We start from the raw sequence: 24,727 nt of genomic DNA, 5'->3' as shown, positions 1-24,727 counted from the left end.
GGGAAGCACCAGGCAGAAGGGTGGGGTTTTCTGCTTCTTCCCCTCCTCCCTGCCACCCAGGCCCCCTACCCCTTCAGTGGTGCCAATCATGCCCTATAGACCTGCACTACCAAAGAAGCTCTCTCCTGCTCCCCTCCGCGATCTTTCTGAGGGGTCACTGGTGGAAGTCTACAGAAGAGTCTGTGAGTGAGCGTGAACCCCTGTGGCTGCTACCCCCAGGGTTTCTCTGTTGTTCTACTAGTCCCACTAGGCCTTAGCAAGTTGTTCAAACTTTGGCTGGTTTCTTCCAAACCCTTATATGGGACAGTTGCTTCCCTCCTGTGTTCTGCTTCAGTGCTTGTGCACTGCCTTTTCTTGGGGGAGAGACTCTCCTTCCTGGGATGGCCAGCTACTTGATTGCCCCATGATCTTAGCTCTCTGGCTCCCTGATGGGTTCAGGAAAAGCCATGATTTGGTAGTTAATCTGGCTTTTTCGCCTTAAAGTCGGAATGACATTCTTTCCAGTTTCCTATATCCTAGGCAGACACAGAACCCATATCTCATGTTAAACGGCAAGTTTTGTTGCATGTAAATGCTAAATTCAGCACCTGGAAGAATCTATTTTGCAAACAAGACAATGTCAAGCACAACACAATTCCCAAGAAGCTTTGAAGTCACTGGTGATCCTCCATTGCTCTAAAAGTTTTCAATAACTATGCAAATATTCAGTTAAGAAGAACAGATGGAAGAAGATATCGATACCTGAACATGCTAATTTTGGGTTTTCTCTCTTTTCCCTTTGCCAAACCTCCTTTAGAAATCAAATGTGGCATTGTGGAATGGGGAAAAGGCAGACATGTTTTAAAGCTAAAAGGATATTCACATTCAGATAGTCTAAAGACTCCAGTGCTTTCCAATGCAGCCTAATTTTGAATAACAATTATTTTGCAATGCTTATTTTACGATTCTGAAATTAATTGATTAGGGAACTTACCTCTATACCTAAACTTCTAGACAAAAAACTCCAACGTGATTCACTATATGTTATATAAAGCTGACGTAAAAGGAAAGTTGTTTATGATCTAGCAAATGCAATGTTCAATAGGACTACACCAGTAGACATATGAAGTTGTCAAATCTATACTTGGAATCACAAGAAATGCAACAGTTATAAATTAAATGGGTGTATGTGTGTTCTATTGTCAACTCAAGACTACAAGTGGCAGTGTTATTGGTGATATGTTTTCTAAAATTGCAAACAATTCTTGAAGTTCCTAACAAAGCTAACCTTCCCTTGATATTCCTTCCCTTGATATTCGAGGTATAGCATTCATAGAATGCCTCCCTTTGATATTTAGCCTTCCCTTGATATTCAAGGTATTTAGCCTTCCCTTGCCTTCCCTTGATATTTGAGGTATTGTATTCATGGAAAATTCAGAGTACCTTACACGCATGACCAACATATTTTATATTTTTATATACGGTGAAATAATTATAATAACAAATTGTCTCAGATAAGCAAGCTTATCAATTACATCAATGTCTCTGGGGATATTTGAAAGTTTTGCAGTCTTTTCTTAAGTATTGTAGGACATCCAGGAATCCTCCCTCCACCTAAAAGTTCACAAGCACCCATCAATAATTAAGAAACTCAAGCACCCATACGCACACTGGGAGAGGAACCAGGTCTTTTACCAATGAGAATGTTGCTCAGATGAGTCAGGTGACATGCCCAAGGCCACAAAACAAGTTGACACTAGGCTCAGTCTCTTCTTTCCAGGCTCATTCCTCTGCATCATGCTTCTGGGACTCCACAAAGGGAAAATCCAACTCTACAATGACCCTCTGACCAATAACAACAACAACAACAAACAAACAAAATACGTCATTATAATTACCCTAAAGGTGTGTCTTTCAGCCACATGGGGTGCCTGTGTCCCCCTGTTTTGAGAAGCTGGGGCACCAGGTGAGCCAGCTAGTGGAAAGTGGCCACTCACATGCGCTTGTCAATGGTTCTAGACAGCTGAGAGATTCTGCAAACAATGTCAACCACCACCTAACAACAAAATCAATGTTCATGTCCCCTCTGCTTTTAGAATAAATCATTCATTCTGTAAGTATTCTGCATAGAAAATGCATGCTCTGATCTAAGTAGCCACGGTAGAGACAAGGCTGGCATGGAGCCTACCCACCTTCATGGAATTTAAAGGGAAAATAAGCATCCAATAAATAATTATGCAAACAATTATGTCATTAGTGATCAGCACAACTGAAGGAGAAGTCTAAGGTGACATACTAACAGAGGCACTAATCCAGTCTGGAAGTTGGTAGGGCACAGGGAGGGTGTATCCCTTAGAGTCCCATCAGGGAAGCATTATGACACAGGTGATATGTGTTCAGTGATCTATTATAGGAATAAGCCTTCATGAAATCACAGGACATGCTGGGGAAGGAACAAGCTGCTGCCTCTGCATCTGGGGAAGTGGCTGCTGGGGGTGCCCAAGCAGAAGCACCAAGGCCCTGAGACAGGCAGGGCATGGAGGCCTGAGGGACTTTCTGCCCTACAGGGACCTGAGTGTGATTTCTGGGAGAGAGAGGTGCACAGCCAGGGTTGGGTTGGGGCTAGACCTGGCCAGGCCTCCTAAGCCATGGTAGGATTTTTTTTTTTTTTTTTTTTTTTTTTTTTTTGAGACAGAGTTTCATTCTTGTTGCCCAGGCTGGAGTGCAAAAGCACAGTCTCAGCTCACTGCAACCTCCGCCTCCCAGGTTCAAGCGATTCTCCTGCCTCAGCCTCCCAAGTAGCTGGGATTACAGGCATCTGTCACCATGCCAGGCTAATTTTTGTATTTTTAGTAAAGATGGGGTTTCACTATGTTGCCCAGGCTGGTCTCAAACTCCTGACCTCAGGTGATCCGCCTGCCTCGGCCTCCCAACGTGCTGGGATGACAGATGTGAGCCACCGCATCCAGCCTACATTTTATCCTAAGAGTGATGGAGGTTGAGAGGGAGGTGTCACCTGGCAGGGAGAGTAGACAATGTGCCCACCGTGGAGTCTGAAAGACTCAGGTCAATAGCTATGTGACTCCAGGCTCCTGCCGTTACCTCAAGCATTGGTACAATGGAGACAAAAAAGCACCACAGGATTAAGGGGGGATTAAACGAGACAAACCATGAAAAAGTTCCCAGGGGCTGGCACACATTTTCTGCAAAGGGCCAGGTAGTCCATTTTTAGGCTTCATAGGCCACACAGTTGCTATCACAACCACCCAACTCTGCCACTGTCACATGACAGAAGCCACAGACTATGTGTGAATGAGCACTGGTCACCTTCCCGTACACTTGACTTGTGAGACACTGAAATTCGGACCTCATATAATTTTCACACCATGAAATATAATTCTTCTTTTGATTTTTTTGTCAACCACTTGAAAATGTAAAAATGATTCTTAGTTTGCAGACCATATAAAAATAAGCAGCAGGCTGTACTTGGCTTGTGGGCTATAGTTTGCTGACCCCTGTGGCAGACACAAAGCAAATGTCTCTCTCCTTTCCTTGCTTTTCACACACAGACACACACATGCAAACACACAAATCCCCAAAAACACACATATACAGACCACATATGCACACAGAGACAAACACACATACAGACACATGCATAGACAAATCATATAGACATACCATATACATGTACATTCACACATATATACACTATGTATCATATACACACATACACAGACACACTCAGCCACACATACCATATATTTACACACACACACACGCACATTTACACAATGTACATCATACACAGAGACACATACACAGACACACCACACACCATATATATACATGCATGCATACACACATACACAACAGCATACGTAGACACACCATATCCACACACGAACACAACCAGAACACACCCAAACATGCACATATACACACATATGCACACAAATACACAGGCACACATGCCATGCAACCGGGAGAAGCTAAGAGGGTGGACATATTCTTCCATCACCTGCTGCTGGCATGGCGAGAGCTGTGTTAGGGTATTCTTGCATTGCTATACAGAAATACCTGAGGCTTATAAAGAAAAGCCTCAGGTTTATAAAGAAAAGAGGCCTATTTTGACTCACACTTCTGCAGGCTGTACAAGCATGACACCAGCATCTTTTCAGTTTCTTGTGAGGCCTGAGGAAGCTTACAATAATGGCAGAAAGTGAAGGGACAGCCAGTGCACCACATGGTAAAAAAGAGAGCAAGGTGGGGAGGGAGGTGCCACACACTTTTAAACAACCAGATCTCACATAAACTCAGAGCAAGAACTCACTCAAGAATTACCACAAGGAAGGCACCAAGCCATTCATGAGGGATCCACCCCCATGGCCCAAACACCTCCCACTAAACCCACCTCCACTACTGGGGATTACATTTCAACATGAGTGTCAGGAAGGCAAACATCCAGATCATATCATTACACCCCTGGCCCCCAAAAAGCTTATGTCCTTACACTGCAAAGCACAGTCATCCCTTTTCAATAGTCCCCAAAGTCTAAACTCATTCCAGCATTAACTCAAAAGCCCAAAGTCTCATTTGAGACTCAAGGCAAGTTCCTTCCACCAGTGAGCTTGTAAAACCAAAGACAAGTGATTTACTTCCAAGGCAAAATGATGGTACAGGCTTTGGGTAAACATTCCTGTTCCAAAATGCACTTCCCTGTGCATACATCCTTAAGGTTTCTGAAGAGAAATAGAATCAATGCATTCTGTACTACATTTCCCCATAGAGTTTCCTGGAACCTTATCAATTTTCCACTGCGTCAACCCAGTATTCTTAGGAGGCAGAGCACGAATGTCTGAAAACATTGACGGGGCAATAATTCTCACAAATCTTCCCACCAGTCCTCAGGATCAGAATCCCATTGTATTTTTATAAATGACATGGCTTCCCCAAGAACAGAAGAATGACAATTTTCTGGTTGCTTTCAGCCGGGGACCCAGCCTGCTTCCCCACACTCTGCATTTTGTAAAGGTCTGTGCTTGAAGTCGGAGCATGTGCTTCATAAATGTTGGAAAGCGGGTTTTCCCTGAGGCTATCACCACCTGTGGCATGATTTACACACTGTGCTAGGCGAGAATTAAATATTTACCGTCCGCGAAAACACAGTTCCCTCCCAATGCGGCAGGGACAAGGGAAGCTTGCACGCATTCAGACAGCGCAGCCTCGGTCCTAACAGCTGGGTCATGTCAGGTGAGGATGAGTGTGTGTGTGTGTGTGTGTGTGTGTGTGTGTGTGTGTGTGTGTGTGTGTGTGTGAGAGAGAGAGAGAGAGAATATCTCTATGAAGATAAGTGCCAGAAGGGACTTCAAGGGCCTGCCATCCAATTCCCTTTTTCTACTAAGATGGAAGTAGGCAACAAAGATGGGAGCTACTCAAGTTCAATGCAGCCAAATTCCTTTCCTCCCAGTGATGCTCTGTTGGGGCTCAGAAAACAATACCCCAAAGTGAAGGCCTCAGAAGCAGAAGTTTTTATTTGACCTTTTCCTGCCCTCTTGTCTCTCAGTCTCATTCTTTCCCAAGGCGAGCTGAAACAATAATCCCTCTTTCCCAAGGCAGGCCATAGAAACCAGAACTCCTTTTCTCTAAAGCCAGCCATAACACTTAAACATATTCTACATAAAAACTGGCCATGAGGAAATTATCTGACCTATCTTGCTTGACTGCAGGTCACAAGACTTCCATTCCAGAGTGAGTCCTGCCCCACGCCCAGCAGGAAGGAATGATACTCCGAGAGGCCAAGAAGAATCTAGGCAGACAGGTCATGCTGGATCTCCCCACTCAGTCTATCAGCATTAGGTCTTACCCTTTTCGTCCAATCACATTTTTACATGGCAGTCTATACTTTGTTAAGCCAAAGCATAAAAATAATTTCCCCTGCATCTTTGGGTCTTTGTTCTGAAGGCTCCCTTATACATACATTAAATAAATTTGTATGCCTTTTCTCCTACCCATCTGCAGCATGTAAAGGACTTTCAGCAAACTTTCAGTGAGCTGAGTTCTTAGCCCCTACACCTTTCTCAGTAAATGGCCTCATCCCTAAGGAAGGTAAGCAATGGAGCACCAGCAGGCAAAACGCCCTTCCTTCTGACTTTACATGGATCATTCATTCTCCTCCCATCCGCTTTACATTCTCCATTCATCAATTTCTCCTTGCTAAATGCTCTGCCTGCCCCTCCACATCCATTTCCCACCTTCTGCATCCAGCACAGTCCTCCCAGGGGACTGACCCATATGGACCACACTGATGGGCTCCAGGACCTCTGGCTCTGGTTGGGTGTGATCAGGGGGAGGCACACGCAGGAGACTGAAAGGAGAGAATGGATGGCTGGAGCCCTGTCACTCTGACTCTCCACACTGGCCCATCATCTTCTCTCTGCCCCGTTGGTCCAGTGGATGGTAACAGCTCCTCAGGCCTATAGGCATGGCTCCCAGCTTACTGGACCACCTGCCTGTCAAGACCTTCACCTCACATTACCTTCCCCTGAACGCTTGCTTCCTGTCCTGCTCTCACCTGATTCTCCCATCTCTGAACTCTTCAAGTTCTCATATGTCCCACAGAGCGGACCATCCTTCATCTTCACACAAGATGGTGTTCTTCCCCAAAGACATCAACAAGCACTTTAACAGAGGGGTTCAGGTACTGGCATGGTATCTCTTGTTTGCTCTGAAGCATCTATTGGCCATTGTTTAAAATTTTTTGAGATGGAATCTCACTCTGTCACCCACGCTGGAGTGCAATAGTGCGATCTCGGCCCACTGCAACCTCCACCTCCCAGGTTCAAAACCTTCTTGTGCCTCAGCCTCCCAAGTAGCTGGGACTACAGGCACAGTTGGCTACTTTTTGTATTTTTAGTAGAGACGGGTTTCACCATGTTGCCCAGTCTGGCGTCCACTTCCTGGCCTCAAGCGATCCGCCTGCCTTGGCCTCCCAAAGTGCTAGGATTACAGGCATGAGCCACTGCGTCCAGCCTCATCCATTAACCTTTTATGTCATTAAACTCTTAGGAACATGCGACCAAACTTTAGTGTCCCTAACAGTTTTACAAGGTCAGGGCCACACAGAGCAGAGGAAGCTCTCAAGCTCTCCAGTTGTCTTCAAGGCATTGGCATCACCACTTAGGTCCTACCCTTAGTAAACTATGGAAGAGCCTTGATCACATGGGTCCTGCTTGGAATCTGACAGACCAACCGAAGTAAAAGACGACTGGGAGGGATGGGCAGGTATGGTTTCCCTGGCTAGGGTTTTATGGCATAAAACTTTAAGGGGTATTTGTTTAAATAAAATTGCAGCCCTCATAGGACATTCATTAGCAGAGAGCTGCATCTTCCTGAGAAACAACCTTGACCATGAAGTTTTGCTTTGATTGACTCCTCTCATCCCACCCCCCTGAGCCTGCCACAGCTCTCTGCATTGCAGAAGTGAGATGGAAATTTACCACATCAGCAAAACACCATTTTCTCTTGAGAGCTGCCTTGGGTGTTGTAGGATTCCTAAATAGAAACTGGCTGAGTGCACAGACATACACTGAAGAAAACACAGATTGTGTGTTTATGTAAAAGGATAAAGCATATGAAGATGATATGACACATCAAGGTCATTTCCAAGTAGCTATCTCTAGATGAGCATTCCTGCAGAACTTGCTGCAACAATGGAAACCTACCATGTGCGTTGTCCAGTAGAGTAGCCACTGGTCACACGTAGCTATTGAACCCTTGCAGTGTGACCAGTGCAACCGGGAAAATGAATTGTATATTTAGTTTAAATAATTTAAATAGCACTGTGTAGCTACAGTATTGGACAGTGCAACTCTAGATAGTTCTGTTCAAGTAATGCATCTACCTAATGTGAAATAAAAACTGGCCAGGGGATCCCTTTGAGAAACCCTACTCCTGGAGTAAGATTCAGTAAGAAGAACCTATTCATAAGTGACACCACAAAAAAATCCCATAATCTGATAAATGAAGAATAGTTTGAGTGTGACTCAACAAGCATGTACTAAGTTGGAGAACCTTCTGTGGAAATTATTTACCATTGTCCTCCAGATTTCAAAACTTAAATTTCAATTATATTTTATATGCAACCCCTTGGACTCTCAAAATTGCCACAAAATATTCTTCTTATAGCAGCAAGCAAATCAAAAATATTTATTGTATTTAATATGTAGCCTTTCTTAATATTGACCAGTTTGATGTCAATATTTACTCAACACTTGCAGTAATAGGAGGTGCTGCAAAAGTTACAAAAGGCATAAATGACATGTCATTTGCCTTATCTTAGGATCTGACTTCTGTGGTGGTTTAAGGAGAATAAATTATTAAGTGAAGAGTATAGCATTCACCCACTAGCTCTGCCTAAAGAGACTCAAGAACCTTCTTGTCTTTCTCTTCTCCTTGTATCCATTCAAGAATGATAGTGAAAAGTCAGAACCATTTTGACAGGGAATAAAGAAATTAGTATAATAAATGAGTCTCATTTTTGACCGGTTGAATTGGCAACTTTTTCCCTTGAAAAGACTCTTAGGAATATGATATAGCAATATTTATGGGTTTTTGAGATTTTGCATTTCAGTTCTACTCCCTAGAATCTAGGCAGCCAATTTTCTCACATTAGGGACATGGTCCTAGAAGAGATGACCTTTTTTTTTTCAGGATCCTCTAAGCAGAGATGATACTCAAAATGGATGACAACCAGTAAGCCATGAACACTGCCCAATTAGAACAGACATTGTATGGGCACTGACCAATCAGAATGGATACAGTATGAGCATAAGCCTATCAAAACACATGCCTAGCTCCACATGGTGCCAGGAAATACCCTTTGATATGGTTTGGCTGTGTTTCCACCCAAATCTCATCTTGAATTGTAGCTTCCATTATCCCCACATGTTGTGGGAGGGACACAGTGGGAGGAAATTGAATTATAAGGGTGGGTTTTCCCCGGGCTGTTCTCATGATAGTGAATAAGTCTCATGAGATCTGATGGTTTTATAAAGGCAGTTCCCTCTTGCCTGCCACCATGTGAGATGTACCTTTGCTCCTCCTTTGCCTTCCACCATGATTGTGAGACCTCCTCAGTCATGTGTAACTGTGAGTCCATTAAACCTCTTTTTCTTTATAAAATTATTCAGTCTGGGGTGTGTTTTTGTTAGCAGTATGAGAACAGACTAATACATCCCTTCAGTTAGTTGTTAGTTTATAGGACAGTCCAGGGTAGGGCTGAATGTGATTTAAGATTATAAAAGTATTTTATAAATCATGGTAGTGTAAGACTTCTCTACCATTTGTTGGATTAGCAAGCAGGAGTGAGTGATGAGAAACGCCATGACAAATGTGCATCTATTACTAAGTATCTGTAAGGAATTCACTAAAATCCTGACACATTTTAAAAGTCAAATTCGACTTTAGCAATAGCATGGTTGAGCTTGAGGGCCTCAAAGCAGTTGCTAATTATAACCAGCATAGAAATCTGCACCAACCAGTTCAGAGCACGGTCAAATCACAGTCTTGCCTCTAGGTTAAATATGAAGGGGTAGAATGAGCAGTGAAATTCACTGACTGTATCTACATGGAAAAAGAAAAATATTTGGCAAAGGCAGCAATTTATTCTTCATAATAACATTCATGTTAACTTTCAATGAGGCGAATGTACAGTCAGCAAAGATAATTGTGAAGATGGGAAGGATTTTTGCCGAAGGCTCTTGTTTTCCATCTCAGAAAATGCTTGATTCCTGAACACTGTGATTCTTTAAACTACCACCTGAATAGTGAAGAGTTAAAGGTAATACACATTTTTTGGTGTTTTTATAAATTAAATACTACAATGCCCATTTCCAGTTTTTTCATGGTGTGCAGAATAGGTGAGGTCCATCCTCTGCAAAGCATAAGCCGTATCTCTTTCATTTGAGGAGATGCAAATAGGTTTGATAAGGGGGCAGATAAAAATGAATGTCTTCATGTAAATATTCAATCATAAGATATTTAGGAACATGCACATCCATGTTAGAACTGAATCTTACTTTAACTGAGCTCAGTTTTGAAGTCAATTGTAGATTTTTGGTTGACCCTAATTTTTATACTTGTATTTCATTAATAATATGTAATAATACCCCTACATATTAAATATACATAAATATCATCTTCATATGCTTTAAGATAATAAAAACTTTTGAAAGTCATGGTAGAATACAGACTTTCATCTACCATTTGTTGGATTCACAAGTAGGAGTGTTGAGTGTTAAGAAAAATTATGATGAATTTGCAGCTTTTACTTAGTAACTTCATGGAATTCACAAAAACCTTGAAACCTCTTAAAAGTCACATTCTACTTTGAAATCTGGAAAAATCAATTCCTTCTCTCACTGTCAAGTATCAGTTCTGATGACTCTGACATCTCCTCTTCAGGTAATGTTGGCAAAGCTGCAGGCCAGTCTCAGGATGGAAAGGAAGGATGTCATCGCCGCGTTGTAAATTGTCAGCCAAGTGCTCAGTGGAGCTTGGGGAAGTCTTTGCTATACTACAATTGTATTCCTGACCTCAGGACTGGCCAGATTAAAAGAAGCCTGTGGATGACTTGCTGGTCTGGGTGGACATTGATCAGCCTCCTGGCAACAGAGGAGGAAAAAAAGTCAGTTTAGTGGGTTGAGATCACTGTAAAATGCATACTTGAAAAGGAAGCTTCACTCATCTGTTAAGATAAAATTAAGGTACAGAGAGGAACAAAAATGTTAAAATAAGCTCTTCCTTTCTTGCATTATTTCCGATAACACACAATATAGAAGTTTTCCAAGTTCAGGTCCTAAAGAGCAATCCAATTCCAAGAATCAGGATTTGTGAAGTTCTTGCTTTACTGACTAGATTTTTTTATGAAAATATAAAATATTTCTAAGCTTCTTAAAGAGCACGCATTGTTTTTAGAGGAGGGGGACAAAATTGAAGAACTGACTGCAGATAGATCACCCATCTGTCTCCTTTCCCTATCAGGGAGAAACATAGTCTTCCCTGTTCTCATTCAGAAATGTAATCCCAAACCAACCATTTAATCCTCCAGAGTCGCCAATGCCTGTCTCATAACATTGCCCTATTAAAATGTGTGCAAAACCTTTTTCCTGCCAGTCCTGAGAATGGCAGCTCAGGTTCCAGGGCACAGAAGCTGCATTTAACATATTAAATAATGTAACTGGGCATGATAAATTATTCACATTGCAATGGAATGCTAGCGAGTCTTGAGGTTAGAATTACTCTGGTTAATGCTTTTAATTTGTTGACTCCCGATAACAGAAAAAACTGGACAGCAGATGAAACTATGTCAGCAATGCTTTAAGATGTGCGCCTTCTGCTGCGAATATGCTAGAGATTCCTGCATTGTTTGCTTTTGCTTTCACTGCTGGGTTGTGCAAACATCGCTGTTTTCTAAGTTTATCAAGTATGTATTTCTGTTTGTTTCAATGAGGGGGTGATTTGTGGGGAAGACTTGATCCAGGTCTCAAGTTGTTCATATGCCCATCTTCCGAAAATGACAGAGACAGAGAATTTCCTAAAACAACCAGAAAAATACACTGACAGTGAGTTAAGGCACAGGACAAAGAGAGAAAAAGGAGGATTCTTTGTTTTAAATATTCACTAAAATACAAAACATTTGCAAATCCCCTGGCTTCATATAAAAATAAAAAAGCATGCCTTTCCCAGCAACTGATCACAAATTTTAGTAAGAATTTCTAATTTTACTTATTACTTTTACCCTGATGTGTTTGAGCTACAGTTACACCCAAATTCATTCTATTTAACCAATAGGGAAACTCTTGTCTAGAAAACCATGTCAGTACTACGTATTCTAACTGTAGATTCAGTCATCAGAGAAATAATCAGAGAAGAAAAGTGTCATATTGTATATGCCAGTTTTGGAAATCAATCTTCTTTTCCTTCTGACCCTTCTTACAATTTAATCCATGATTGAGTCTCTACAGTCTAGGATTCTACTTTTTCATTTATGTTTAATGTAATGTGCTTTAGGACCCATCTAAAATATGGAAGGTTTAAATAAGTGCCCCTGGTAGGGTGCCACATGGACAGTGGAGTATTTGGTGTCAAGGCCTTTCATTTGGCATTGATCATGGCACCACCATAAGCATCTCAAACTCTTCTCTGTGCTTTGCAGCAAGGTCAGTGGAGCAGGCACACGAGGTGCAAGTCATTCTCAATGCACAGTTGCAGGAAGACTTCTAGATATCAGGGAACACATTCCCTTAGAAACAATGCTATACCTGTCTGTGGAGTTTTCACCCTGAGACAAAAAGCAGATCACCTCAAAGCAGATCACCTGGAGAATCTGATAAAAATACTCATTCTTTGGCCCTATCTCCCAGACAGTCTGATCCAGAAAGTCTGGCGGAGGCCCAAGAGTGTGCATTTTAACAAGTACCCAGTGTGTTCCTGGCACAGAGCTGTACTGGGAGCTGCTGCTACGCCAGCAGGGTACCAAGGCAGAGGTATTTATAGGCACCGGGTGCACCTCCATGATCAGCAAGCATTCTTTGGGAAAACTGGAATAGAGAATTCAGGAAATACATCCACCATTTCTGCCAGGTGGTGGCAAGAACAAGAACTGCCCCATTTCTTGAGCAGGAAGTCTCATGTTCAGGGAAGAAATTGGCAGGAGAGGGTGCTTAGAGATGGAGATGAGCAAAAGAGGGAGCTCCAGGCAGCCTGGGGGCCAAGAATTCTAGGAACTGGTGCCTCTTCCCATTGTCTACAACCCAGCGTCCTCCTGAGGACCCGGCCTATGTCAGCCATTGTGCCTGTAGTTCCTGGCCACAGTGCCTGGTCTTTGGTGGGTCAAAACTCCAACCCCAGCCTGTCTCCCATGACACTGCTCCTGAGACATGCCCCCACTTTTCTGAAGTTTTCTAAGGATTCCAGGCACTGAAAGCATCAGGGGATAACTAAGGGTTTGAAAACATGGTTTCACCACTGCATCTTGTCTTGCTCGTCTCCATGGCAGTGTGTGCTCTTGGCATGCTGGCCCTTAACTGAAAGGATGCCAAAGGGGCAGGAGTTATGGGAGGCTGGGGCAGCAGCAAATTCTGTCCTTTCCTAAAATATTCAAGTTCTAGTTTCCTGTTTTAGTAACTGTTGGATGTTATTAAAATTGAGCTGGGTGATTCATGACAAAGATGCCGTATGCAGAGACCCACAGCAGCCTTGAGATGTAGACACAGATGTGTACAACTCAGGGAAGAGAGCTGGAGGGTTGTCACATTGAAGGTGGCAGTACAAGTAACCTGGAAACCTGCTGTTCCAACTAACGCCATACACCACCCTGAGCTGGGTGCCTTCCTAGACTCCAGACTCAGTGTCCAGACACTTCTCTACTTGCAGAAATATAGCTAACTCCCAGCAGAGAGAGCAAGAGCACGGGCACCACCAACCCCAGTAGCACCCACTCCAGGTGGGTAAGCACGGGCCATTATGAAGGCCTCAGGATGCTGAGCAAAACGAAATCGCTGAGTACCCGTCGGGCAGGGTGAAGTTATGGAGGAGGCAGACTGGTGCTTGGGGACCTGCCACTCTTCCCTTTCCAAAACTCCTGATTCACCTCTTGCTGTAAGGTAACCAATAACCCTTAAGTCTAGCCACACTGAGTTGACCTAAAAAGCAGAGCTGCTTAAACACCTCCTCAACTCCCTGAGTCCTGATGTCTAGAGGTGAAGACCATGAATCTGGACTTCCCAAGGGCCTCATCAACGACCTGTGGGCCAACCCTGGCACATCAAATTTCCCCATCCTGGGGGCGTATTGAAGCAATGGACCCCTGGAGAAAACCAAAGTGTCCCCAATCACAAAGGAGTGGGAAGGCAGTTTGATATGAAATTATTTAACTTTTCTAAATGACCCAAAACATGATGCTATTTTTAGGTGGTATATTCATCTATAGTGATCTAATCACAGTTTTGTCATAACCGATTGGGATTAACAGCAAAGGAAGTAGGGGTCAGGTGCAGTGGCTCGTGCTTGTAATCCCAATGCTTTGGGAGGCCCATGTGGGAGGATTGCTTCAGGCCAAGAGTTTAAGAACAGCCTGGGCAAACAGTGAGACCCCCATTCCTGCAAAAAAAAAAATGTTTAAAATTAGCTAGGCATGGTAGTAAGTGCCTGTAGTTCTAGTTCTTTGGGAGGCTGAGGCAGGAGGATCCCTTGAGCCCAGGAGTACAAGGTTACAATGAGCTATGATCGTGCCACTGCAATCCAGCCTGGGCAAGAAAGCAAGACCATGTCTCAAAAAACTTTTTAAAAGGCTGGGCACGCTGTCTCACGCCTCTAATCCCAGCACTTTGGGAGGCTGAGGTGGGCAGGTCACCTGAGGTCAGGAGTTCGAACCCAGCCTAGACAACATGGTGAACCCCCGTCTGTACTAAAAATACAATTAGCTGGGCAAGGTGGCAGGCACCTGTAATCCCAGCTACTCGGGAGGCTGGGGCAGGAGAATCGCTTAAACCCGGGAGGCAGAGGTTGCGGTGAGCCGAGATCACGCCACTGCTCTGTAGCTTGGGTGACAGAGCAAAACTCCATCTCAAAAAAAAAAAAAAAAAAAAAAAGCAAAGGAACTTTGTCTATCTGCACATGCACGCACCTTATAGTACCTTGCTTGTGACAGCGTAATGCTCGGCATGGAAGGTATTCCCCACTTTAATGAGTAACTGTTTATTGAGCACCTAGAAATGCTGGACTAGCCGTCATCCATTAGTTAAGTCCTCCAGAAACTGCTGAGTGTTAACAGATCCCCAGTTTCAGCAGAGGAGAATGCAGCGTAAGCAGAGAGCAAGTATGTGATCAGCAGTTGCCCTCCTGTTCACAAAACCGACTATCCTGCTCTGCGATCTATTAAGACAAAGCAGGAGCTTTAGTTGCTATTGTGCCTGCCGCGTCTCCATGGATAGGCCATTTATCTGACCCAACTAGCTCTTCAGCAACCGTGATCGGAAAAGCATTTGCGTCAGGCTGGCTCACAGCTTGAGATCTTTCAGTCTAATCTACAGGCTTTTCAGGACCTGAGCTTCATGCGGGGTGTCTGCAAAATAGTGCAATCTGTAGTCAACAACCCTGAACTCTAACAAGCCGGCTTCTCGGGCAGGAGCCCTGCTGGGCCCCAGCTCTGGGCCTGGGAGGCCTGTGTGCAGGAAACATGCGGCAGCAGCGCGGGAGGCTCTGACAAATTGGAGTCATACTGAGGCATGCGGAGAGGAGGATGAAAGGAACACTGAGATGGCGCTCTGAATAGCTCTCAGCTGCCTCTCCTGGGCCCTATAAGGAACTAAGGCTTATTGCAGAATGGAGAAAGTTTTGAGAAAAGAAGGCACAGTTGCACTGTTTTCACACCTTGGAACAAGGAATTCAGAATTCGGAGGTTCTCATCAGCCCACACAGCAAGAACCTGGTGACAGAGGCCTGGCAGGGCTGCAGGGCCTGGGGAAGTTCCTAAAAGGAACCTCTGTGCCAACGTCACCTTGACTGCTTCTACAAGCTGTGGCTTCGCCGTTCTGGCAGCTCTCAAGTGGCCAGTTGACCACAACAAGGTCTATGTCTTCTCTGGACCAAGGAAATGGAAGGGAACGGCTGTGTCCCCAGGCCCAGCCTTTCCCCTGTGGCCCATTTTGCTCATTCCTCCTCTAAGTGCCTCCCAGGAAACATGGCCCATGGTACATCCTGTATCCAGGCTCTCCAAATGGGCAACGTGGAGGCCGTGCCTGGGCCCATGACTGCAAAGTCTTTCTTTGGTCATAATCAAAGATAGACCTCTTCTTTAGGACTTTGTCCTAAAGTCCCCCCACAATGAGTAGAAAGATCCAGTTATTTAATAACCCTCACCAGTTTCTAGCCCAGCCAAAGATAATTCAACTTCCTAGAGTCCTGATTTGTTTCTTAAGGGCCTTGGCACTCTCTGATGAGGTGCCCGGCTCCCCTAGAAGACGACAAACCCTTCAGGAAATAAGAAACACGAGGATATGTTACCAGTCCCCAGGGCTCAGCACCTCGAGGGTCACTGTTCTTTTTCCACCAATTGATTATTTAGCTGGGCACATGTTTCAGTAGCAGAAACCTCTTAAGTTTCTCTCCCTGTGTATGTTCAAAAGAACACTACGAGCATCAAGAAGCATCACTCCGAGCTCCAAAACGTCATTCTCCACTCGGGTATCCAAATGCACCTCACGTTCCCCTTCCTCCTCATTCATACTAGATGTATCTCAAAGAGAATTACATGGCATGACCCTATTCTGAATCTCCTCTCAGCTTATACCCTCCCCACAGCACCAGACCTGAACACTTTGGCTTGTCTGATAGAAACACACTTCATAGACAAAGATAACCACAGAAGGGCTGTGGAAATCATGGTTGGCTTAAATGTGCTCTTGGCTGTCCGTGCTTGGAGCTGGGGTGGGAAAGAGCCCTCAGCCAGCCACCTCACAGCCTGACAATTACTCCCTTCCACCGCTACCTCTCACTCAGAGACGTCCTTCTAAAGGAAACCTGTTTGCATCACCTTCCCTTCCAGCTCCAAATTAAATGCATCAAAAGATATACGCAAATTAAATGCATCAAAAGATTTCCATCAGGGCCAAAGAGAGTGGTCCTGATGGAAAAAAACATTACCTCTCCATTTTCCTGACACCCAGCCTGAAAGTCGCTGGAACTTGTACCAGGAGCTAACGATTTGTTACTCAGGCACAGCTTCCTTTACACCCCAGGCCCCTCATATGTCTTGTTGTCTGGCTACCTGTATTGACACTAATATTAATAGTATCATCTTAGGTTTCCCAGTACATGACTGAGCATCAATCAGCCCTCCCTTTCTCCTTCCAGGCCTGAAAAACACACATCACTTGCAAGATGTAGGTTATTGAGCTGAATCCCAATTGCAGGGAGGAATATTATTTCCCAGAACTCCCTGGAAACTCAGGTAAATACTTGTGCCAAGAAAGAATGATCAGGGGCCGCACAGGCACCTGCTGAGCACCGTCCCCTCAGGTAAAGCAGCTCCTAACAGAACAAACCCAACCCATCTGGCCCAGCGTGCTATCCGAAACCCAGTCTGCAAGTTTACCTTTTCCAAAAGCTAAAAGAAGATAGCATCTATACTTATTGGGGACAAAATCACAGAATCTCATTGAAATACTTCTTGTTCGAAGTTGCATTTGTACAGGTCAGAAAGGGGTATTGGTTATATATATTCTACCTAATTTATGATTTGGGATGTAAAATGAACTCTAGGCCAGGCGCCGTGGCTCACGCCTGTAATCCCAGCACTTTGAGAGACAAAGGCAGGCGGATCACGAGGTCAGGAGATCGAGACCATCCTGGCTAACATGGTGAAACCCCGTCTCTATAAAAAATACAAAAACCTAGCCCAGCGTGGTGGTGGGTGCCTGTAGTCCCAGCTACTCGGCAGGCTGAGGCAGGAGAATGGCGTGAACCCGGAAGGCGGAGCTTGCAGTGAGCCAAGATTGTGCCACTGCACTCCAGCCTGGGCGACAGAGCGAGACTCCCCTCAAAAAAAAAAAAAAGAACGCTAATTCGTTCATGTGTGATAACCAGTGCTGACTCTACATCAGCAAATTAACATACTATGTTCTCAGTGCTGCCAGTTGACTGTTTAGTTTAAGTGAACCACCCTGTGAAAAGACAGCTCCCGTCGAAACATTGCCAACCAACCAACCGGCATGTATAGCTAGTGCCTCTCCCTGGAACTGCAGACTGCTGAATTCAACTACACTTCCAGTGTCTCCATGTGGATATCTAACAGAGACCTTAGAATCTACAAGCTCCAGATTAGATGTCTGATCTTTCCCCCTAAACTGCTCCACCCATAACATTCCTTATCTAGGTTAATGGCACCTCCAGCCTCTTAGCCATTCTGGCCATATTCCTTAACCATCAAGGACTCCTCCTCTCTCCCCTAAAATTCTAACCCCGACAGGATTTTTTCAACCCTTGAGCTTATCAGCATAGAACTTGCATGCAGAGCAAGCCACATTTTCTCTGTCCTGATCCTCAAACCCAGTACATCCTTCCATGAGCCCAAAGACCCCAAGGGTCCAAGTACAGATGAGCACCACGTGGGAGCCGGGTAACCAGGAGAGCAGAACGGACTTGAGTCCTGGGAGAACATGGCTTGATGAGAACAAATGGCACATTATATATGCTGCTCACTCTTATGCCAACTCAGGTGGTTATGTCCCAAAGCAAGTCACATCCTCCCAAAATGTGAACCCAGAGCTGTCACCCAGAACCAGCCCTGATCTTGGAGCCACTGCTACTGAGGGCAAGAAACAGTCCATGTCTCAGCCCCATCTCTCCACGCTGACCAACTGATACGGAGGGGAGGAAAGGCAATGTGCCGCCATCATGAATACACAACGTGCACCATTTTAGAATCACCCACCACAAGGTAAGAATTTTTAAATGGCCAAAAAAGTCCAAAAAGGGGGGAAATGGTCTAAACCACCTGTCAAGGAGGGCCACAGCAACTGCTTCTTTGTTCAGGATCACTGGATTCACAGGATTTTGGAGGGGGAGAAGCGGTTTCTGCAATAAAAGAACAATTTTAGAGTCATTAAGGGGCAAAAACCAAGCTGTGTGCTCTAACAATTCTGATTTATAAAGAAACACATTTGCTTTTATGTAGTACCCCTGGCATAATCCTTAACCATAAACACTTGTTTTAAATTCCCTGAGATCCCATCCCTTTAGAACGTTATTTCCTTAAAGAAATAAAAATATGGAAAACTAACTCAAAATCAATTTCTTTCTCGACACATTAGTTTCACCCAGAGACAAAATGATCTAAAGCTTCAATAGCTGATCAACGAAGATAAATGCCAGACAAATGGAGATAGAAGAGACAGAGATGTTTGATTTGGGCCATGATTTTTGTCAAGATAATTAATTGCTCAAAATACTAATGAGTAAATATTCACTAACAGGAACCTGCAAGAAGCTGTGGTCAGATTATCAAAGGAAACAGTCCATGCTCTCTGGATTTTTTTTTAATCTGAAAGATGCAATCTAGAATACACATGGGAGGCAGCCATGGTAAAATCAAAAAAATGGGGCTGCTGAAAATAGAGCTCCAATTTTTGTGGAAAACGAAGGTGTTTAGGCCCTTCAGTGAGAATCGGTTGGCTGAAAACCTTCCCATGGAATTTGGTGTTCCCAGCAGCCTGTGAGGGCAGCTGTCCCATTCATCCTGCAGAGCAGGGGTGTGTTTGGCCTTCAAAACTCGACTGCTGCTGCTTCCTGGTGACATTGTCTTAGAGATGGCCTCATCCCATTATCACTCTGTATTGTCTCATGGCAAGAAAATGAGATACTACAGCAAGACTCCCCAAGAGAGGGTCTGGTTTTCCAGCATTCCCAACACCCTGTTACATTCAAGGGGAACAGATCTCTTACTTGATTCTACTTGAAATTGGGAGGCAGTTACCCCCGATGTATTAAAATACCTCCCCACATGTTTTAATGTAGAAGGCTTTAAACAAAAAAGAAAGCATGGGGAAAAAACAATTTTTTTTTAAAGGTTTCAGGGTTCTTCCTCACTTTATTTTAAGCATTAGACAAATAGGTGGATTTTTACTGTTAACCTACTCCTAGAATATTCCAAGTTCTAGAATTTCTTCTAAAATTTATCCAAAAAATAATAACCACCATTGTCAAGTTGTCCTCCCTGTGCAGCTGGTATCTAGCAAGCCAACCCTTCTTCCGGTTTTCTCTTTTCCAGGTCTTTCTACCACCCCCTCTTGTCTACTCACCTGTGGTCTTTGGTGCATCTGAATTGTAGCCAGAGTTTTCATTTCCACTTTCTGTCTTAGTTTCTTTGTTTGTCTTCTCTTTTTCAGATTTCCTACAATTAGACCATTTTATGTTCATGTTAAAAGTTTTTTTTGTTTTTTTTGTTTTTTTTTTTTTGAGACGGAGTCTTGCTCTGTCGCCCAGGCTGGAGTGCAGTGGCCAGATCTCAGCTCACTGCAAGCTCCACCTCCCGGGTTCACGCCATTCTCCTGCTTCAGCCTCCCGAGTAGCTGGGACTACAGGCGCCCGCCACCTGCCCGGCTAGTTTTTTGTATTTTTTTAGTAGAGACGGGGTTTCACCGTGTTAGCCAGAATGGTCTCGATCTCCTGACCTCATGATCCGCCCGTCTTGGCCTCCCACAGTGCTGGGATTACAGGCTTGAGCCACCTCGCCTGGCCCTTCATGTTAATTGTTGACATTAACATTGCCAAACGTTAATTGGCAATGGATACCTACGTAGTTCACATGGTTACTCTCAAGAGTATGCTTACATGTGGAACTTAACACAGGCAACCTATAGCTGTGTCACTGTGTGGCAGGTGTAGACGTCTGCCTATTCACACATTCCCATTATGGGGAGAGATGAAAGTTTATCATGGTCCATGGACTCCACTCCCCAGTTGCTCCTCAACTCTCAGAAACCATTCACCAAATAAAGCAAGAGTCAGCAAACTATGTGACCCACAGACCATATCTGACCCACCCCTTGTTTTTGTAAGTAAAGTTTCATTGGAACACGGTTACACCTATCAGCTCACATATTGTCTACAACTACCTAAACATGTAGCCATAGTCATGTTATAACAGCAGAGTTGAGTCCTTATGACAGAGACCATATGGCTGGCAAAACTAAAAATATTTACTATGTAGCCCTTTATGGAAAAAGATGTGCCAACTGCTGAAATAAAGCAAAAGTCGGTGCAGCCTCCTAGGGTTTGGAGGCTGGAAGGAAGTCTGGCGATGGATAGCCAAAGAATTTAAAATAGTCATACTTGACCTCTAAGGACGTATGCTAGGGAAACAATCAAGGATATGTACAAATATGTACTTGAAAGAATGTTGATTTGTGAGCTATTTATAAAAGCAAACCACAGACAACCAAGTGCCCAATCAGAGGGGACTTTTAAATAAATGATGATAGTTCTCTAAAATGGAATTCCATGGCACCTGTCAAAATTATTACATATGAGAGCTCTCACACACTGCTAGCAGGAGTGTAAGCCTGTACCCCTTCTTTGGAAACATGTGGCACCGTCTAAAGCTGAAGATATGCTACCTTCTGGCCCAGCTTTTAGGACTAGATACGGTCTCCCTTGGTATTTGCTAGGGATTGATTCCAGGACCCCTGCAGATACCAAAATTTGCAGATGCTCAAGCCTCTGATATAAAATGGTGTAGGATTTGCATATGCATATAACCTACACACATCCTCCCATACACTTTGAGTCATCTCCTGATTCTTTATAATACCTAATACAATGTAAATGCTATGCAAATAGTTGTTATACTGTACTGCTTCTTTATTTTGTATTATTTTTTACTGTTACTATTTTTTTTCAAATATTTTTGATCCACAGTTAGTTGAATCAGAGGATATGGAACCTGCAGATATAGAGGGTCAGCTGTATTCTGTTTGGTCAGAACCAAACAGAAATAAGTACTTATGTTCACCAAAAGACTCCTACCGTAATACTCAGAATAGTTGTTGTTTTTGTTGTTCTTATTGTTTCTTGGTGACAAGGTCTCACTCTGTCACCCAGGTTGGAGTGCAGTGGCGTGATCTCGGCTCACTGTAACCTCTGCCTCCTGGGCTCCAAGGATCCTCCCAAGTCAGCCTCCTGAGTATCTGGGACTACAGGAAAGCACCAACACACCCAGCTAATTTTGTACTTTTTGTGGAGATGGGGTTTTTCCATGTTGTCCAGGCTGGTCTCCAACTCCTGGGCTCAAGGGCTCCACCGCCTTGACCTCCCAAAGCACTGGGACTACAGGAGTGAGCCACCGTGCCTGGCCGGAGCATTAGTGTTTGCAATGGTCCCAACCTGAAAACTATTCAAACACCCATTTAAAGCAAAAAGTAAAAATGCATTGCATATGTGCCCAGAATGTAATATTACATAATAATGAACCACTGACACCCACGTGCCATGGTATGGATCAGCCTCACAGTGAGAGGCTCGAGAAGGCAGACATAAATGAGTATACACAAAATGACACCATTGATACATGCCCCTCATCTCTGGGGATGTGGGAAAGATGTCAGAAAAATGTCACCTTTGGGGAGGAGGGGTAGGCAGCAATTTGACAGGGGTCTAGGGGACTCTGGGGATGCTGAGGGTGTTCTAGCTGTGACTTTCAGCCATCAAGCCCAGACGTTTGTGCTTTTTGCGAAACCTGATCAAGCTACACACCTGCAACTTGTGCACTTTTCTGTACTATCTGTATCTATCTAAAACTATCTTATACTTCTTCTGTACTTATAAGTATCTATCTAAAACTATCAAATAATACAAAAATGCTGTGTGCAAGTATTTGTTAATAGAAATAATCTTCAGAACGTGCCAAGTGAAAAGAGCAAGCTGTGGAATAATGGTTACTATGATCCAAATTTCACAAAATGCTTTGTGTGCATATCTGTGGGTATATACATGAACTATGTATGTAGGTACACACATAGTTAACAATAATTTCTTTGGAACTATAGAAGTGTGGGTGATTTTTTTAAAACTATTTCTTGTGCCTATCTTTATATTTATTTAAACATGCATTGATTTTTTTCTATAATAAACATATAACTACATATATATATATTATTTTAATGCAAAAGAAATCCTTGAGCAGCTGGAGTGAGCACCATGGACATCGTGAAAGGGGAAAGCAAGTGGGATTGGATTATGCAATGGACAACCCCCATTGTCTTTCTGGAGCTTAATGCAGTCTCGCCTAACTTTAGGGGCTGCATAGAGAAGGGCCCAAGCCCTGGGTCAGGTCCGCCCAGTTCACATTCAAACAACTCTACAAAGCATGCAGCAGTGAGTACCTGGCATGTACATCAGGCACTCAAGATACACTAGCTTTTCTCATGCACCCAGTGTCATTATTCTACAGTTGTTGTTATCCTCTACCCATTATCTCGACTAGCTATTGATCACTTTGCTGTGCTTTCAAATCACCTAAGACCCCAGAGAACAGAAATGGAAGATGCTGGCACAGTCAACAACGGTGAACCAAGAGTCCAGGCTTCCGTTCTGCCAGTAGTAGCAATCAAGAGAAATGCCAGAATAATTATCAGGGTCCATTTTTCTTCCTCTTCCCTTGCCCTAAGTCAGGCCTCAAAGGAGGAATATTTTTGGATTGCTCCTTGGTGGTGTCCTCTCTCCAAACTTTGTGATCGCCAGGGATCAGAGGGAGAAGGGATAGCCTTTGCCACATGGTGATGGTGCACATTCATTCACAGAATGTAGCCAAAGGGTGTTTTAGAATCTCAGCACTTAAAAATGTAAATATTCTAATAAAATACTGATAACTACATGTGTTCTTATATTACCCACAAGAAACAACAGCTGTCTAAAAAACCCTCCCCTTGGTGCACATATGGCTATGTTAATACTGCAGATATTTAAAAGGGTTACTGGCTACTTATTATAAGTCCTTGACACAGTTACCTTAAAAGTGCTTGCAGCTACTTCTGGGCAGCCTGGGAAGGAAAGGAATTTTTCAGTCCTGTCCACTCCCCGTGGCTGAATGAGCACCGAACACTGCCTAATTTGTCTGCCTGGACAGTTTCACGTGCCTTGCAGGCATCCGCTTGGCTCACTGCTCTCCACTACCCCAGAAATTCCAGCAGGACCTCTGCTGGTGGCCCTGGCCTCCACCCAAAGCAGGCAGGATGACAGTCATGGTGCACAGTGTCCTCTTGTGGAAAGAGTTGCAAATGCCAGACACTAAGAAAATCTCCATTTCCCTAAGTGAACCAGAGCAAGTCAAAGGTAGGCAGTGGCAACCCACCTATTTCATTCCACAGTTAATGTTGCCCTATGAGTTTGTGATTGGCATACGTGTTTTTCAGCATTGTCTACTTTCAGTACTTAATTTTGGATAATATAAATCCAAAACTCCCACAGTTGTGTGTATGTATTGTTGTTATTATTGTTGTTGTTCAATTTTTTTTTTTTCAGAAAATAGATGTGGTTTCAAACTTACCTTTGAAATTGAATACGAAATCCTGCAGAAAAGAACAAAATTACATTAGAAAAATCAGGATACTTATTCTAAAAATCGAGTCCCATTAATTTTTATAGACTCCCTTATTTTAACAGACCTAACGTTAGTATTTGTGACCCAAAGGGTATTATTAAGTTTTCCCATACCAAAGTATCAAATGACTTCCAAGCATAGGAGAGTAGAATTCACTGTTAACTATTAGAAAAATAAATAACTCCTAGGTACCTGAAATATAGACTATATAGTACTTACTATATTTCAGATACCTAGGGGTATTTACTTATTACTTTGTGAATATTGAATTTGATTAGTGAGACTATAAAGACTCCATATACCAAGAAAAGATGTTTTGTGTTACCAATCATTGCTGCTCTTCATTCAATTCTTACCATGTGCCAGCACCAGGCAGGCTCTGTACAAAGTACTAGCTCATTTAATTTTTACAATAACTCAAAAGTAGGTGTTACTGTTTTAACAGACTAGACACTGTTATATTAATATTACCATATTTCTTTAATTCAAAGATACATTTTCAATCAATATGTACCAATAGTATCAACTGATACAGTTGTGCCCCCACCCCCAACAACAACAAAAAAAAACAAAACGAAACAAAAAAAC

At 43.5% G+C, this 24,727-nt stretch overlaps 1 protein-coding gene across 1 annotated transcript in view; it reads right to left on the bottom strand.

The window, feature by feature from the left end:
• Positions 1–9,660: 9,660 nt before the first annotated feature.
• The window catches only part of LOC105472932 (immunoglobulin superfamily member 5), a 60,497-nt gene continuing 45,430 nt past the window's right edge, over positions 9,661–24,727 (bottom strand). Inside the window, 4 exon segments of the mRNA XM_024790030.2 lie at positions 9,661–10,643; positions 18,539–18,618; positions 19,842–19,933; positions 24,086–24,107. Of these exon segments, the coding sequence (XP_024645798.2) occupies positions 10,551–10,643; positions 18,539–18,618; positions 19,842–19,933; positions 24,086–24,107 (287 nt within the window). The 3' untranslated portion in view covers positions 9,661–10,550.

This window comes from Macaca nemestrina, chromosome 4, assembly GCF_043159975.1.
Source record: "Macaca nemestrina isolate mMacNem1 chromosome 4, mMacNem.hap1, whole genome shotgun sequence".
In the NCBI taxonomy this organism is placed as follows: domain Eukaryota; kingdom Metazoa; phylum Chordata; class Mammalia; order Primates; family Cercopithecidae; genus Macaca; species Macaca nemestrina.
This window is presented reverse-complemented; position numbering and strand designations above follow the sequence as displayed.